General features: G+C 38.6%; 1 protein-coding gene across 2 annotated transcripts in view; it reads right to left on the reverse strand.

Annotated features, from left to right (window-relative positions):
- LOC140339717 (SLIT-ROBO Rho GTPase-activating protein 2B-like) overlaps positions 1-17,689 on the reverse strand; it is a 114,222-nt gene that overhangs the window by 48,307 nt on the left and 48,226 nt on the right. For both annotated transcript variants that reach the window (XM_072424527.1, XM_072424535.1), the window contains exons 10-15: positions 12,216-12,413; positions 12,048-12,132; positions 9,066-9,093; positions 8,926-8,956; positions 7,734-7,794; positions 6,610-6,687 (exon numbers count right to left, since the gene is read on the reverse strand). In XM_072424527.1, the coding sequence (XP_072280628.1) occupies positions 6,610-6,687; positions 7,734-7,794; positions 8,926-8,956; positions 9,066-9,093; positions 12,048-12,132; positions 12,216-12,413 (481 nt within the window). The remainder of the gene's footprint in view (positions 1-6,609; positions 6,688-7,733; positions 7,795-8,925; positions 8,957-9,065; positions 9,094-12,047; positions 12,133-12,215; positions 12,414-17,689) is intronic.

Below are 17,689 nucleotides of genomic sequence, written 5' to 3' on the forward strand. Positions count from 1 at the left end.
TAAATGAGTGACAATGGCTCGGAATTGAAATGATTGAGAAACAGTTGGGAAAAATTAAGGTTGACAAAGCACCACGACCCGATATAGTGCATCCATGTGTCCTCAAAGAGCTGAGCTTGGTTATTTCAAAACCATTATTTCTAATTTTTAGAGACTCTTAGTCACTGGCAAGGTACCGATAGATCGGCCAATCTGGTTCCTATCTTGAAAAAGGAAGCAAAGGTATTACCAAGGTAACTACACACCAGTTAGTTTAACGTCCATAGTTGGAAACGTCCATAGTCTATGTTTGATAAAGAACCACATAAAGGAGCTTCTGCTAGAAAATAATATTATAAGTGATCGTCAGCATGGCTTCAAAAAGAACGAAGTTGTCTGACAAATTTACTCTCTTTTTATGAGGAAGTAAGTAAACAGGTAGACAGTGGAGTAGCAGTTGATATAGTGTACTTGGACTATGCTTAAACATTTGACACTGTACCCCACAGAGGGTTAATATGCAAGTTAGGGTAAATAGGTTTATTTAGGTCAATCTGTAAATGGATGGAGAACTTACTTAAAGACCGCATCCAGAGAGTAGTAATTGATGATTCATACTATAAATGGTCTAAGGTTATTAGTGGTGCACCCCAGGGTTCAGTGTTGGGACCTTTACTGTTTAACATATTTATAAACGATATAGAGTTTGGGATAAAAAGTATGCAAGTGTTTGCAGATGACACCAAATGACACCTGTGTTTGCAGATGACACCAAAATATGTAATGTTTGTAATATGTAATAAGTCCATACAGGATGTCTATAATCTACAAGCAGGCCTGGATGTACTGTTTGATTGGGCAGCCAAGTGGCAAATGACATTTAATATAAAAAAAATGCAAAGTTATGCACTTGGCTAACAACATGCATGCTTCATACTGTCTAGGGGGAATAAATTTGGGGGAGTCAGAAATGGAAAAGGATCTGGGGGTTCTGGTAGATCATAGACTTAATAACAGTATGCAATGCCAAGCTGCAATATCTAAACCTAGTAAAGTACTTTCTTGTAATAAAAGAGGAATAGACTACAGAGATCGAGACATAATCCAGCCCCTGTACAAAGCATTGGTCAGACCACTTCTGGAATATGCAGTCCAGGTTTGGGCCCCAGTTCTCAAAAAATACATTGTGGAATTGGAGAGAGTGGCAACTAAACTAATAAAAGGAATGGAGGAGCTCAGCTATGAGTAGAGATTAGCTGAACTGAATCTATTCTCCCTAGAGAAGAGACATTTAAGAGGATATGATCACCCTGTATAGATATATAAATAGTACATATAGAAAACTCTCTTCCCCATTATTCACTTTGAGATCATTACAAAACACAAGAGGGTACTTTTTTGCATCTGGAGGAAAAGAACATTAATCTCTGGATAAGGAAGGGATCCTTCACTGCGAGGTCTGTGAAAATGTGGAATTAGCTCCCTCAGGAAGTAGTTTCAGCAACTACTTTAGATCGCTTTAGGAAAAAGCTGGATGGGGAGTGGGCAGAGAGAGCAGGAGGAGGGCAGTGTGAGGTGAGCAGTGTTGGTTAACAGTTTTTTCTTGTTGAGCACTTCATTCACTTATGACAGGTGAGCTGTAGCTTTCCTGTCACTATAGTGTTTTAGTGCAAAATCTGTGCTATGTGCAATGTGCAATCTCCCTCTCGTTTAATAGTATTCTGCTATATTTTATTAAATATGTCTTTATACAATTTGGTTTAGAATATTTTTTTCTTGTTTTCCTCCTCTAAAACCTTGGTGTGTCTTATGGTCTGAAAAATACGGTATACCTGGTTATTAAGGATTTAAAGTAATAATTACAGTGACTGTTGATCTAGGGAACATCCGATTGCCTCATGGAATCAAGAAGGAATTTTTTTCCCCTATTGAAGCAAATTGTACCAGGGTTCTTTGCCTTCCTCTGGACCAACTATGTCTTATAGGGTTTTATACCTGTGTTTATTTCCCTACAGGTTGAACTTGATGGACTGATGTCTTTTTTCAACAATGTAATTTTAACCTGGATTTTGATATCTACGTTAGGTAAAGAAATGGGTAACAGGGAGCATGGCCTGGAACCTGCATGAACTGGCAACCTAATTTTCCAGCTCCCAATTTCATCCTCCTTTAACACTTCTATAGCAGCTTCTTTGCAAAGAGAAAGCTTTATGCTAGTCCACTCTAGTTGTTCAAGCTATCACACATGACAATTGCAAATTGGTACAGAGCTAGCAGCAGTAACCCATGCTGACTGAGTTTCTTTTCTGGCTTCAGAAATCGGAGTGAGGCTGTGACTAGGCCGCAACTTGGTCACAGTGACTTCTTCCAGCTGAGAAAGCCAGGGGACGCTACAAAACACCTACAGGACAAATCCTACAGGACAATAAAAACAGCAACTACTATGCCTGCTATTTTTCCTCAGATTATTCTGCTGACTCATGTGATCGTTATCCTTACGGTCTGGCTAACATACTGCCTCTGCTTAGTCCACAGCCCCCATTCTCCTTTCAATTGATCTGATAACCTTTCAGGCTTTTCTCAATTCTTTCATAATATCTGAGCTCTTAGACATAGCTTCTTTCCATCTGAACCCACTCTGGATATTCTGTTTGAAAGACCAAGCACCTGATTTAACAAATTCCCATTGGGTATTGCTAATGAGATATTAAAGCTTTCAGATAAACTGCATAGGGGACCCCCCTCCCCCACCTAGAGAACCCTACCAATGAAGCCTGTTATCCCAGACAGATTGGCAGCTGTACGAACTCACAGATTACTTGTACCTATTAGTGTGAAATTCAATTACTATATCAATAAAGAAGCTTTTTCCAAGACCTCATGCATGTTGTTTACAGATATGCTCAAGTCCACATTTTTAATGACATTTCAGGTATGACTTCCTCTAAATGTAAAACTACTCACTTCAGAAATACAACGCTCCCTATAGATGGGGATTTTCATTCAAGGTATTGGTCCATAAAGATGGAAACATCCATGTCATAAGGCTTTAGATCTTTATGGCTAGCCATCCCCTTCTCAGAAACATGTTCAGTTATTCTAAAAAATGGAAGAATGTTCTATCCAAAATGCTTTCTGTCTCTTGATGACGAATCCCACTGAGAATCCTAGTGGACCAAATACCTTCCTCTGATTTCTCCATCTTTATGGTTGATGAGTGACTTCTGCCTCATTTTCTAGAGGACGTTATATTTTTACCTCCAATATGTTGCTTTCCCTGATGCTAATGAATATCTTTCAGATGTGGCTTGGCAACTCCAAACTCTGGGATTTTTTTTACCTAACTTTTCCTTGGTTTACCCTGTTTCTACAATGTTAATTACTGTACACATTTTTTTATGATCCAATTGTCACACTTTCCTTTCCATCGCTACCCATAAATTAATAATTGCCTTCGGGCACCAACATTTTTTCCCATTAGTAGCTTCTTTAAAACTAGTTTACTTAAATCTTTTAACATGAGAGTGTGATATTAAGTACTAAGAACCAGCTTCAAAGGGTGGCTCTTTCAACTTTGCGAATAAAATTACCGCTCACCTTGCTGTCAGCGTTGGGAAGGGAATGAAGGGATTGGATATTCTTTTAGTATAACTTAAAAAAGCATTTCAGACCTTCAATCTCATTGGTCCCTCAAGCCATGTCTCTTATTTCCTATACAAAATGATAGACAGGGCTGTCTCCTAACCTCTCGTTTGTTCTTTGAAAATAAAAAGCTTCCGCAATTATGTGAGATATGAGAAAGTGTTTCCAAACCATTTAAATTTCCCTTATTTGCAGATGAAGTCCTTCAGACCCTCACTAACTTAAATATTTCCCTTCCCAAATAGCGTTTTGTGGAAGCAAATCATCTACTAGTAATTTAGGGATTAAATTGACCAATAACTACAACAGTTTATACTCTGTGGATCCTGCCTGTCTGAATACCCATAGAGATCATGCACTCCCGGCAGAAGGACTTATCTCTATTTTGGATGAGGTTGGGAATATTTGTATTTTGTACTTCTACTTCTTATAATGTGTATCCTGTATTGTATCTTTTGAGATACCTATGTGTGAAGAATACCTATGTTAAATACAAATAGCCAAAAAAAAAGCCCTCTCTTTGCATGCTCTTCCTTATATACGATATTTGGTCATCCAAAGAATTGCATGCTCAGTACTGCTATCTAGCAAGAAGGATGGACTTGATGTCCCACACATCTTCAAATTCTAGTGAGTCACTCATCTAAAGAAGATGAGAACATTTTCAATCCTCCTCCTTCTCAAAGTCATATTAATTAGGAAAGGCCATTACGCCATTACAAACTTATTTTCATGTGGTAAAGAACCACTTATTATCCATATGGTGATGGAGATAGTAAGTATCCAGCTCCTGACCTTCCTGAATTGGAATTTCAATCATCATGGTTTGACTCCTGATTTTTCAGTTACCAGCACCCTGCTCCCACCTAGCATCTTCTACATCTGCAGACCCTGCTTTCGTGTAGATTGAGGGCTGCACCTTGGTACCTGTTAGCAGTACATCTTCCTCACCCAAAAGCCAACCCATAGGCAGATGGATTGCATTTATCAGGGCTGACTTAATACCATCCTTTAGTACTCTCCGAACTGCTTTAGAGGCTGTTCCTCTTCTGCCAAACAAAACATAAAAGATTTTGGGCCTGTGTCTAACAAGTAATGTATATGTTTGGAATTTTGGAAAGTCTGTTATTGCGGTATTTAAGCACAAGTAAATGTAAACTTAAAACACCCATGTTCCACAAACCTTAACCCATGGCACAACAATAAAAAATCTTTACCAGTTATATTCAATGGAAACACATCCAGAATAATCCCTGCTGCAGGTGATTAAGCAATGCAATTTGGACTAATTATGGGCCATATAAACTTATAACACAGGCACTGTAAATCTTCCACCTGACCAACATCTTTCTCACCATCAAACCAACTGATACCCCACCCAGCCTTTACAAGGCTGTGCATCAACACCCACTATTAGCGCTGTACCCGATCCCAATCTTCTTCCACTAGACTCATTAATTCTCTCGTTACTCGCCACTGCATTGAAGACTGCCACTATGCTCACTATTACTGTGCTGATGTGCACTTCTGCATTTGCCACCCCTGCTGGGATGCATTGTTTCATATTCAATGGACAAGGACATTTTCGGTAGTATTATTGGAAAAAATATTTACAAACTGTACATAGAAACAAATTTAAATGGATATTGCATATTATGACACTTGAGTGTATCAACATTTTTTTAACATGCTTTGAAAATAGTAATAGGTCATTTTTACTTTTTGAATTTAAATTCGAATTCTAATTAGTAATATTAGTGGTAAAGTCTCTGTATAAGAATGAAATATTATGGCAAAATTAGAGGGTATTTGTAATTATGTGCCATGCTTAATTGTGTCCCTGCAGATTTGTAGCATCTTATTTAGGATCCCGACCGTCCTGGTAGGAAAGGGTGGGCCAGGCACTCTATCCCTCTTTCAGGCCGGAAACCAAGGATGGCTCTGGAGCACCTGATCAATAATATTAAAAAGGATCATGTCTTTGAGACAAGTTACAGCATATACCCAGATTTGAAAAATCAAAAAAGCAGAGTCACTGCAGTGAAATTACAATTTTGGTGGTCCAGGATAGATAGAGCAAACATGACTTCTGGGAAAAATATTTTAGATTTGGAGATTCGAAGTAACACAGTCAGCATCTTTCTGAAAAAGGAATCTTTAGCTTGAAATTAGAGATCTAACAGATATGGAGATAAATATGAATGTGCTGTACTATTCAGGGTATAGCCATTAGGCAGGGCTACACCCTTTGTTTTGTCCAGTGCCCAAATTTCTGGGGGAGTCGAATATACCGACATTGTAATGCCAAGGTCCAGCAACAGTATCACCAGACACCAGTCCCCCAATTTAATGCCACACTTTTCACCTTTATCAAGCACCTCTGCTCAGCCTCAGGAGGCTAGTTGCGCCGTCCTAGCACACAGCTGCCCTCAGGACTTCTTTGCACAAGGGATGGTGTCTGGCAGAGAACTGACAGAGGACCGAGAGCCCACAGATAATGAAGTACCAAGATTCTAACAGAGACAAGTCTAGGTCATACTCAGGTAATCCGTCCACCAGACAAGGCACACAAGGGCAAGATAAAAGGGTCACAGGCAAAATACACTTCCAGGGTCAAAAACATGCAAGGTCCGCACCAGTAAATCAGAGGAGTTCACACACAGAGGCTATAACGTACCAGCAGCCTATGGCAGCGCAGGCATGAGCCAGGCACCAATCTGCTTCTAAAATCCCCTTCAGCTGTTCACAGCCTCAAAGTGTGTGCAGGGGATACTGAGTTAGTACATCTCAGGCTGCACAGCTAAAGGGAAGCAAGAGATGCTTCAATTTCCCTATTCTCCTTGCTGCTGCAAGTGATATTCCTGGGCAAAATTGGGGGTGTGGGATACTGAGCACAGAATCACTGGCCTGATAAACATCCACTAACAGATAAGTAAATAATTAGATCTCATGCCCAATGAATGTTTGGAAAAAATTCAAGACACCTACCGCTCTCAAATGCATTCTTTATATCATTCACTTCCACTTGGGAGCCAGACACCCTAAAAATCCCCTCATGTCGAAGACCTAGAAATAAGATGAAGCAGTGAAATAACCAAGTAAAAAAGGTATTCAAAGTTTATCTAAACCCAAAACCAAAAAAACTTAATAAAATGCAGCTTACTGTTCTTTGTTATATATGTAAGTCACCGGGCCTTTTCTTACTTATTTTAGAGTCCCAGATATTTTTGTTTTTTTATGGCAATGTCTTGGTTCTGCTCATTATACCTTTTAGTGTTGGTTGTCTTGTTTTTTATGCAATCATATTATATACATTGTTTTATTGTCAACAGTTTAGCTTATTTTTTGGTTTATTTTTTATTCGTTTTTTTATTGGGAGTGCAAATTAAAAGTGGGGGCGGGGAGAATTTTTCTGTCATTTTTATGAACATTACTTTTACCTCTTTTCCACACCCCCACACTCCTCTGAATTTGCCACTGTATTAGCAAAGGTTAAATTATATAACATTATGTAAAGTAGCGAAATAATGATGCCCAGAGTGAACGTATGTTTTCAGGTTAGATGCCAACTCCAGATCCAGATGCGATTCCCCAATCAACACCGTACTCTTAACCTTTAGACAAGCCCCCTCTCAGCCTCGGGAGGCTAGCTGTGCCATTGCAACACGCGGTTGCCCCCAGAACCTAGGCAAGAAATTGCCACTGGAGTACAGGAATTTCCAAATGACGTGAAAACCTGGGCCAGGGTCTCTACTGACCAGCTCACCTTTCAGACATCTTACTCCTTCCCACAGCATATTCCTCCTCATCAAGCTTTCCTTTCCTATAAGGCGTCCCTCTCTGTAACTTAATACCCCACTTAAAGTCCTCCTGGACAGCCTTTGTCCTGTTCATAATGCATAGCCCACTCTCAACTCCTGTTTCTAGGAAGGTGATACCTAATAACAAGTTGTATTCCTTATTACCAAGGTTGTACTGTTCTGTAAAAACTCCTGTTTAGCTATCGGTATTTGAAGTATGATGCTTCACCTATGTGCAAAGTGATGCATTTTAAATAAAATTGTTTGCCATTTATCCATACCAACTTTTTTATGTAAACGTGTAATTCATACCATGACGGCTAAGGAACCGTATACAGCTTTCAACCACAACTGGAATTGGTTGCTTGGAGTCCTAAAACAGGATAGGTAATTTAGAAATAAATCAGTAAAAGCACTGAGAAACATATGTACAAATATTCTTACAGAAGTGACAACAAATTTTTAAGCTTTAATTATTGTAGTCTCATTCCAGTCTCTAAAATAATATTACCTATGTCTATGAAAAATGTAAACATTGTATAAACAGTTTGTCCTGTGGTCTTCTGAATTGACTTTCTTTGTAAAAAAAAAGGTCCAGCAAAACAAAAGTATTTGTGTAGCACTGCAAAAAAAATAGCCCACCCTTTGGAAATCTGATTGTTTTGTGTAAGTGTATAGCTACCATTTTTGGTGAGTTTTTCATTCTGGGTTCCTCCTTTTAATATGCTAAAATAATTTTTTATGCAGCTGATCTAAAAAGGCTGGTTAAAAATGAAGTGATATATCAGCAAATAGGAGGAGGTTGAAAGGAAGGACAGAAAAATAAACCCAGAATAAATGGAGAGCTGGAGAGATTGAATATATAAAGCCATGGTTAAGAATCAAGGACAAAAGCATAAACATGCAGACACCATCGGAACCAGATGAGTACCTAATTTAAATTAACAGCAGTTTATTATAATATTCACTAAAAGTTGGCAAATTGTTCAAGGTTGTTTTTTGTGTATACATGTAAATAGTTAGGATCACTGGTTTCTTGTGCGTCTTTTTTACCTATTTATTATCCTGTACACTTAAGCCATTAGAGGTATTGTTTTACACACTTTTTGTAACTGCCAGCAATTTTTTGAAAGTGGCTGTGCAACCTTACAAAGATTATTTAGCAGCAGCACACATAATATTTTGTACAGAATGAATATCTCAGGGTCTAAATGAAGTAACTATATTTGACAGTTTGACAGTACGCAATCTCCTAGGAAAGTATCCTTTATTGCATCAAGAGAGTTCAATAAGCCTGCTAGAAAATAGGATTGATCAGTATATGAGTTTCATCTCTGATGTGCTTTTCCAGACCAATTTCTATATGTATTTCCAATTCTTGCAATACATATTTTTCTGTGTTCTGTGGGTTCTGGGATGCTATGCATGTTTTTTCCATTGTACAAACAGATTAACAGACAAACAGTACTTGTGAAAACAGATAATTTTTTACATTCAACATTACCTGCTTCCTTAGAGTTGACGTTCGACGACCACTAAAATCACACCACAAATAAAAATATTTATATTTATAAGATACTAAACTCCCCAAACAAAAATGCAATCTTTCAGATTATTCAGTTTAAAAAATCTTTAAATAATTACCTGGCTATAGAACAGTCTGTGCGTTGATCTGTAAAATGAAAAAATAATCCAACTAATTAAACCAATTAAAGGTGATAAAAGTACAGTCCATACATGTTTCCACAAGAGTTTTTAAAAAGTTATTATTTGATCACAGTTCTCAAACAATATTTTACTATAATTTACATTTTTATTCTATTTTTTAACGTATTCTTTTAACTATTATTTAGATTTTTTTTTATATTATTGATATTGCTATTGATTCCTCACCAAGTTCCTTTTTTTTTTCTCCTTTTTAGATACATCTTAAAAGTTCATACATTAAATGTAACTCCACTTCTGTACAGCAAAAAAATCAATCCCCTTTGGGTAATCTTTTACATTGATAGAATTTTCATATAAAAAATCTCTTTGGGCTCTATTTATAAATGATTCCCCTGTGAATGTGTTCATTAAATTTGCTTCTTCCCTAATAATTTTCTATTGTGACAGCTGTGCACTTTTGACAATTGCCCACTAGGTGGCATAACAAGGTATTGTTTTAATAGAAGACCTATAGAGCTATTGAAAATTGCCCACTTTAAAATATTTGATCGCATTTTTGCTTTAAATAGCCTTGAGTCTGTAGAAGATACTAAGCTACTAACTTTGGACACCAAAAACTGTGGAATATTTATCCAAAATTTTTCAATCACAATTATCTTTCTCTTTAATGTGATTAAGTTGAACTGAATACAACTATGAAAAAAAAAAAAACTGAATTGGAATTTTAGTGTTTTTTATGTTCGTGTGTTCATAATTGAATGTGGTTACACAAGAAACCTGTTAAAAAGCTTGGGCCGGTCTTGATTCATTTTTGACAGTGTTATGCCCCTAAAAAGATATAAACAAATAACAGCACCCGAAAATTGTGAGGCTAATCTGTGTTGTCACCCTCATCGGTGGACCTCATTGTCACCATCATCTGTGGAGCCCGTTGTCACCCTAATCCACAATGTCCCTTATTTGAGTTGTCCCCCTTATCGGTGAATCCCCTTGTCACCCCAATCTGTGTTGTCAACCTAATTTGAGGAGCCCCTTGACACCCTGATCTGTGTTGTCACCCATCTGTGTAGTCCTTTGACACCCTAATCCGCATTGTCACTCCATTCTGTGGAGCCTGGTGTGTGCAGTCAACCTGCTGGGAAGCCTTTGAGCTGATACATCTCCCCATCCCCGCATGAGCAGACAATGGTGGTGAGAAAGAAAACAATACACTTGTGACCAATCAGTGAAGTGGGAGTGGTTCTTAACTAATTTTCCTAGAAGACTGAGAGCCAAATATCTAAACTAAAGCAAATACTAAGACCCTCCCTACGAATTTCCTTACTTTAAATTAAGGGAGTGTAATTTGCACTGGACTGAGCTGAGGACTATACAGGTGTGGCCTTCCATCCTTCGAAAATAACATCTAAGCCAACAAAAAAACAATGCTACACCGTTAGGGATTCCTGAATTAGTTAGTTAAACTAAATCTCTAAGCCTTTACCCGCTGCTTCAGGGAATGGGACAAAAAGGGTACATTGGTGCATGCCTGGTAGTCCTGCCCAAAAACTAGTTGATTTTGGACCAGAATACAACATCATCTACTATTTACCTTGGATCAATGTCCCCAAATTATCGGGCAGCTCACCCCAGCCAGGTTCTGGAAAAATTCTGTTCTAACCCTCAAATTATGTCAAAACAAAACTAACCTGGATATCAACAAATAATCTCTTAACATTAAGACCAAGCTCTTTTACAAGACCTGGGACCTGTGAATCCATTATATGGCATAGCAGAGTCTGACCGCTTTTTTTTTTTTGTCTGATTAACTCCTTTAGTCTCCTCTACCTCAGGTCATTAGCTTGATCATTCCCTATACAAGCCCTGCTTGTTAAATGCAAGCTGCTATTGGCATTGCTTCATTTAAGATTAATGACAAACTGGGGCTCTGGAGGTCCTATATTACATGGATCAATAATTGGATTGGAGGATGGGGGAGGCGATTCTTGATCTTGCAAACTTTTATATATTAACGTTTTTGACTACTCTGTTAGAAATCCTGAGAGGTGCAACTGGTCTTTGCCGGTTTAGGGTCAAATGTTGTTCTTTTCACTTCAACGTTATGGACCCAATTGTGCTCACAGTGCTAATGTCATCAGCATGTTTTGCAACAATAATGATGTGAAGGTCTTGAGAGAGCTCCTTATGTTTTCCAAGCCTTTTTGCACACCCTTTTCTTCATGTGTTCAATATTTATTTCCCGTGCTGTTCCACTTTTTCACACATCTTAATTTATAGACTTATTTGTTTTCATTTCTTTGTATGTGTAGATTACTAAGGTTGGTAACGATATATGGAAAATTTCATGTCAATACCCCCCTCTAGAAATATATTTACTGAGAAAAATGTTACCGTATTTAATAGTTATTTACACACACTTAAAAAAAAAACTGCCATTTTGGATTACCATTCATCTTGCCACTGTAAAGGTGCGTACACACTTCCAATTTTTATCGTTCAAAACGAACGACGAACGATCGATTGGGCAAAAATCGTTCGTAAAAAAAGTAACCAACGACGCCGACGAACGAGGAAAGTCGTTGGAAACGAACGACCGGACCGGCGGATCGGATTGGACGACGATCGTTGAACATCGTTCGTGTGTACGATCGTTCGTTGATCGTCCATGGTCTGAGCATGCGTAATGAACGAACGTTCGTTCACTTTCCTGTCGTGCACATAGTTCCTCTATCGCTCAAACGATCGTATCTATCGTGTGTACAATATCTACGAACGATCGTGTCGTTATCTCTATGTGCAGGATCGGTGCTATACGATCGTTCGTAGATATCGTCCAGGATCGTTCGTCGTTCGTTTTCCAACGATAATAATTGGAAGTGTGTACGTAGCTTAAGAGACAAGTATTCAGCCCCACCCAGCATTCAGATAAACATAAAAAAATGCTTCTGCCAGACTTACACTCTCCCAGAGTCTTCTGTATCTTGTCACACTTAGCCTTTAATTTTGTAATCAAATTTCGTCCTTCCAAGAATTCCTTCATTTTCTGCAGTTTTACAAAAATGTGAAATGAAAAAAACAGTACATATATACAGTACATATATAAACTAGGTGTTTAACTCCTCTCACCGTAAAATAGAACTGCTCTGTTTCTTGTTGGTTAGCACGCCTCTTGGCTATACTTGGTTTGCTCATGTAGGTCTCTGATACTGTTGACTTCACAGATTCCATTGAGTTGCTGTACTGGAAGCAGTCAGATACATCAAAGTCATCCACACTCACCATATCTTGAATGGTCTGTAGTGTAGCTTCCATTGTCTTTTTAACCTGAGAGTGAAAGAAAAAAATAAATTGCAACATTTTGGAGAGCTCTCTACCAAAGTACATGATTGCAAATGGACTTGACCCTATGAGAAAGATGTTGATGCAAATTTCAGTTAAAACCCATCATCATTTATGCATCCACACAGTATAATTATAGACAAAATGTAAAAAAAAAAATAAATAGCATAAATCATGCATGTAAAGCTAAAATTTAGGTTTTTTATACATTTTACACCCTATTTGGGCATATATTAAAACAAAAATCAATAAATTTAACATTTACTGCAGGGTTTGTCCTATACCGTAGATGCATGTAATTCTGTCCTGCTCCATTTAGTCAAGCTCCATTCAGAATCAGTTAGCACCGTTTAGTTTTTCTTGTTTGCTGCAATAAAGATACAGGCCAGAGTCTACATTTATTTTAACTATAAGCTGCTGTCTCATGTTTGGACCATAATGACACCCCGTTGATGTATATTTACTTTTTTTTTGTTAAAAGTTCCCTATCTGCAATGTTCTACTTTTGACCACATGCTATCAGTCTGATGAAGTAGACATTAATCTGCAAAACATTTCATGGTGCAGTGTGCCAACAGCTACTTTTAATCATGAAGTTTGATTGAAAAGAGCTTAATAAAAGTTTTATGGGAACTTATCTGAAAACCACTCTAATGAGAAATTTATGATTATTTCACACTTGTTTTGTTGTTTTATTGATCTGGTAATAAAGTTATGTGAATTTTAATAAATTTGGGTGTGATATGAATACAAAAGCCCCTCTCTTTTTAGGCCCCTTTAGAAAATTTTCAAAACCATTACCAAAGAAAGCACCACTTGTGTGATAAAATATATCAAAATACACTACTTTGTTCATTGCAAGGGCCACCTGAGCCATCCCAGAGGTAGCTTTGCTGGCTTTTGCCAAAATTTAGCTGCTGTAAAGGTTTACATCCTTCTAGATCTATCTTGATCTAGGCAATGTAGCACTTGGGGGGGGGGTTTGAAGACTTTCTATCACTTGCGAGCACCGGCCATTGCCCAGGGATGGGAGATACAGACAGAACACTGTAGTTATTTCCTACCTAAAGGAATCTGGAACCTGATCATTGTCAGCCATAAGCACTTGGTTGTTTGTGACTGAAAATGCATTTACCTTTCCACAACCAATGTAGACCAAATGACCTCTAAAAAAATGAACATCTACCAGTGCTTTTTGCCTATGGCTGTAATCTCACAGCTACAAAGATGCTGTATTTTGGGTTAGTACAAGGAATTCAAGTGCCTTTTAACTGTGATGTGGCATAGCCCTCCAAGAGCCTTTTTCTCTAAGGACTGTCCTTTTTTTAAACATTATTTATTTAATACCAAATCTTACAATTAACAACATATATTAATCACATATATCACAATCACCTTTCTATTAAAAGCCTTTCCAGGGAAAGGAATGCTTAGACACCTTGTTACTTGAAACCACCTATTTAACTTTTGTACCTTCTAAACTCTACTCACCTTATTGTCTATATTACTGAGAATTTTGATATTCTTTCAAACATGACCACAGAGATATAAATCTTTACTGCATATATTGAAGGTATAAGATCATCAATCTGCATTATATCATTAATCTTTTTAAACCACATTCCTATAGTAGGAGGATTACCACAAACGCAGTATACACACTATAGCAGCATTCACCAAGTGCAGGGTTCTCCCCAGGCACTTTTAGCCTGGACACACCACCCGGCACTTTTCAGCACCCACCCAGCTGTTTTTGGGTGGTTACCAAAGAGTTTGGTCACAGTACAGGGGCTGCCACCCACCTAAAATTTCTTCCCACTCGGCTTAAAAAAATGTCTGGGTTGAGCACTGAAGTGTTTAGCTACTGACCTCCTCCAAAACACATGCAACAATGTCCCTTGCTCCAAACCACATCTCCAACAAATATCTGGATATCTGGTGTTAAAAATTAAACTGGTGGAGTTTCCCTGGGGTTCTATACCATCTACACTTTTTTTTAACAGACTTCCTGGATTCTACTACTTATAAATATAATAAAGGAAAAAGATAAGATCCAAAAAGACTGTTGTGGAGTAAATGACTTCTTTAAATCCACTTTCCATTTTCCCAAATAAGAAGGGGATGAATCCCTCTGACTGACATCAGCATAGCGTAAATATTCAGGAGAAGATGTCAAAACCCAAACCCCCCCCCCCCCGAATCATTGCACAATTTTTCAAACCGTGTATAGGGGCAAACTACCAGCTCACATGCCAGTAGTGTTTTTATGAAATGCTTTTATTGGTAAGCCCTCCATTGTGACAAATATAATACAATACAGAAGATGACAACTTGTCACCCATTTATTCTGCCTAAAAAAGTGTTGTTCCCCAAATAGGCCATTGATACTGAATCTCTAAAAACCACAGTCTTCAACTCCATGAGGAAAATCAGGAGAAAATTAGGAGATATATTCCCATGGAAAAAACAAATACACATCTTCCACGTCAAACCAGTTATTGGATGTTGTTTAATTTATTGTATCTCATACTTGGATAACCATGGCAGTGCTTTCTGGGGGTATGAACTAAACATTCATTATGTACTCACCCATTGCTTATACTCATCAACTACTCTAGACAACGATGCTGCCACATAACAAAAATAAACATTTGAAATCCATAAACCTCCCATCTTTTTCGGCAGAAAAAGCAATTCTCTCCAAATACAAGGTTTACCTTTTTCATATATAGAGTTTGAAAGTATGTAGCTGGTGAATGACCAAGCTATCCCCACAGGTAATTGGAAGATCTAGGATAAATTTCTGGGTAAAAATGTACCCAATTATTTTATCGCATTTTCTGTCCATTTAAAAGAGTAGGACATATCAAGTAGTTCTTTAATAACAGATCCATGGAGATATCTAATACCTCAGATTTAGAGTAATTATTTTATAAAATGTATTAAATCTTCAAACGTCCTCAGTTCCTTAAGTAAGTTAGGTAGGGACACTACTGGCTTGGAGATGATAAAAAGGCATATGCAAAAACAGCTTCTTTCTGCTGTCCATTACCAATCATTATGCCCACAATATTTTTGTTCAACCTTACAGTACATATTAACAATTTTAATCAATAGAGAAAAGTGGGCATCCCTGTCGTGTCCCATTATAGATAAAAAAGAAAAAAAAGTTTTGATACAAAACCATTGTTTTTAACATTTGGTTTGGCTGATAATTATTAGCATATCTAAAAAAAATCCAGACCAACATATTTCTCTCTAACCTTATATATTTAAGTGTCCGATTCAGAATATTCTAGTTTACTCGATCAAAAACTTTTTCCACGTCAGTAAAATGCAACAGTGATGTCACTTTTCCTAACTTTACCCAATGGCTCCAGTTTTTTACTCTAGTTGTATTATCCCTTTGCTTCTCTATTTGGCATAAATCCCACTAGGTCCAAATGAATAATTAATGCAAAAAAGGTTGTATCCTATGCCCTGTGTATGCAATTGTTTTCCCCTGCAACCCTCATCTGATTGTATATGGCACGTCTCCCATTGTAGAAGAATTTATTGCACCAACTTTAATCTCCTCATAGATTTATCTGTTCAATATCCCTTAGTTCCAGCTGAGTGCACATTGATATTTATTGCCCTGCCAACCCTTCCCCTCCACAGGTTCAACTGATAATCCCAAATTCCTTGTTATTCTGATCAGCCCATCAATAATCAGGGCCCAAAGCACTTCTATTTAAACAACAGGCAAGGTCACATGGGGACCCTGGTCACGTGCCCAAATTATAAGTGCAATGGGAATTAATCCAGGGAATTCACACAGGAATTGGAACAGATTTGGACATACTATTTTACTCTGCCAGTCCCATCTGCTGCCTTTGGACTGATTTATCCATCTGGACTCCAACACATCCTCTGCTGCTGCCATTCTGAACTGGTATTTCATCAAACCATCTCTTTGACTGAATCATCATCCCCCACTCCTGAAACTCAGCAAGTTTACAAGCCTCACTTGCACCCATAATACTGGACTGCTTCTATTGGACTTCAGTTTGCCACATTGTTTATTGTACGCATATGGTTCCCAATTATCTGTAAAATGCATTATTCACCCCAATCTGATTACTCATTGTCTCCCTGCTCCTTCACTCACCTTATTTCTCTGTCTGTGGTCCTGCACCTCTTTTCTATACTGATACTCTCTGGTGACATCTCCCCCAACCCTGGTCCCCCACGCAGCCTCCCCCTTCCATATACTCTCAGCAAGATACTCCCTTCTCCTAATCTCATCCCCATTCACCCTACCCATAAGTCCTTACCCCCTCTATCTGGCAGTCTATTGAATGCCAGATCTGTTGGCAACAAATTAACTTCCGTACACAACCTTCTCCTTTCTAAGTCTCTGAACTTACTTGCTCCCACTGAAACTTGGCATTCCTCGTCTGACTCTGCTGCTGCTCTCTCCTATGGAGGCCTGCACTTTACACATACCCCTAGACCTGGCAACAACGTAGGGGGTGGTGTGGGTCTCCTTCTCTCACCTACTTGTACATACAGAGTCCTTCCTACCCCACCCTCTCTCATTTTCACCTCATTTGAAGTCCGCTCTGTCCGTCTCTTTAGCCCCTTACCCCTCATTGTTGCTGTTGTCTACCGCCCCCCTGGCCCTGTATCACAATTTGTGTATAACTTAGCATCCTGGCTCCGACACATTTTTTCCCATGACCTGCGCACCCTCATCCTTGGTGACTTTAATGTTGCAATGGATGAGCCCAACCTTCCCTCCTCAGCCAAACCACTCTCCATTACCTCCTCATTTGGACTCACGCAGCACAACAATGGCCCCACACACATAGCCGGACACACTTTAGACCTGGTACTTTCTAAACTGTGCAACCTCACCCTCCTTGACAACTCACCACTCTCTTTCCCTGGCTTTGGATAATGTTGCCCCTGCCACCTTCCGCTACCCCTGCCCAACCAACCCCTGACTCTGGCACACCAATCACACCAAACAGCTACAAAAGACTGTTCGTGCAGCTTTGCGCAAGTGGAGGAAATCTGGCCTCAGCGCTGACTTCATGGACTACAAAGCTAAGCTACAAAGCTTTAACACAGAGCTCACTGTCACCAAGCAAAAATATTTCTCTGCAGTCATTTCCTCTTAAGCTTCCAACCCAGGCAACCTCTTCTCTACAATTGCCTCCCTCCTAAACTCCACACCTGCTCCCCCCACAACATCCTTCTCTGCCCAAGACATTGCC

Source organism: Pyxicephalus adspersus, chromosome 1, assembly GCF_032062135.1.
Source record: "Pyxicephalus adspersus chromosome 1, UCB_Pads_2.0, whole genome shotgun sequence".
In the NCBI taxonomy this organism is placed as follows: domain Eukaryota; kingdom Metazoa; phylum Chordata; class Amphibia; order Anura; family Pyxicephalidae; genus Pyxicephalus; species Pyxicephalus adspersus.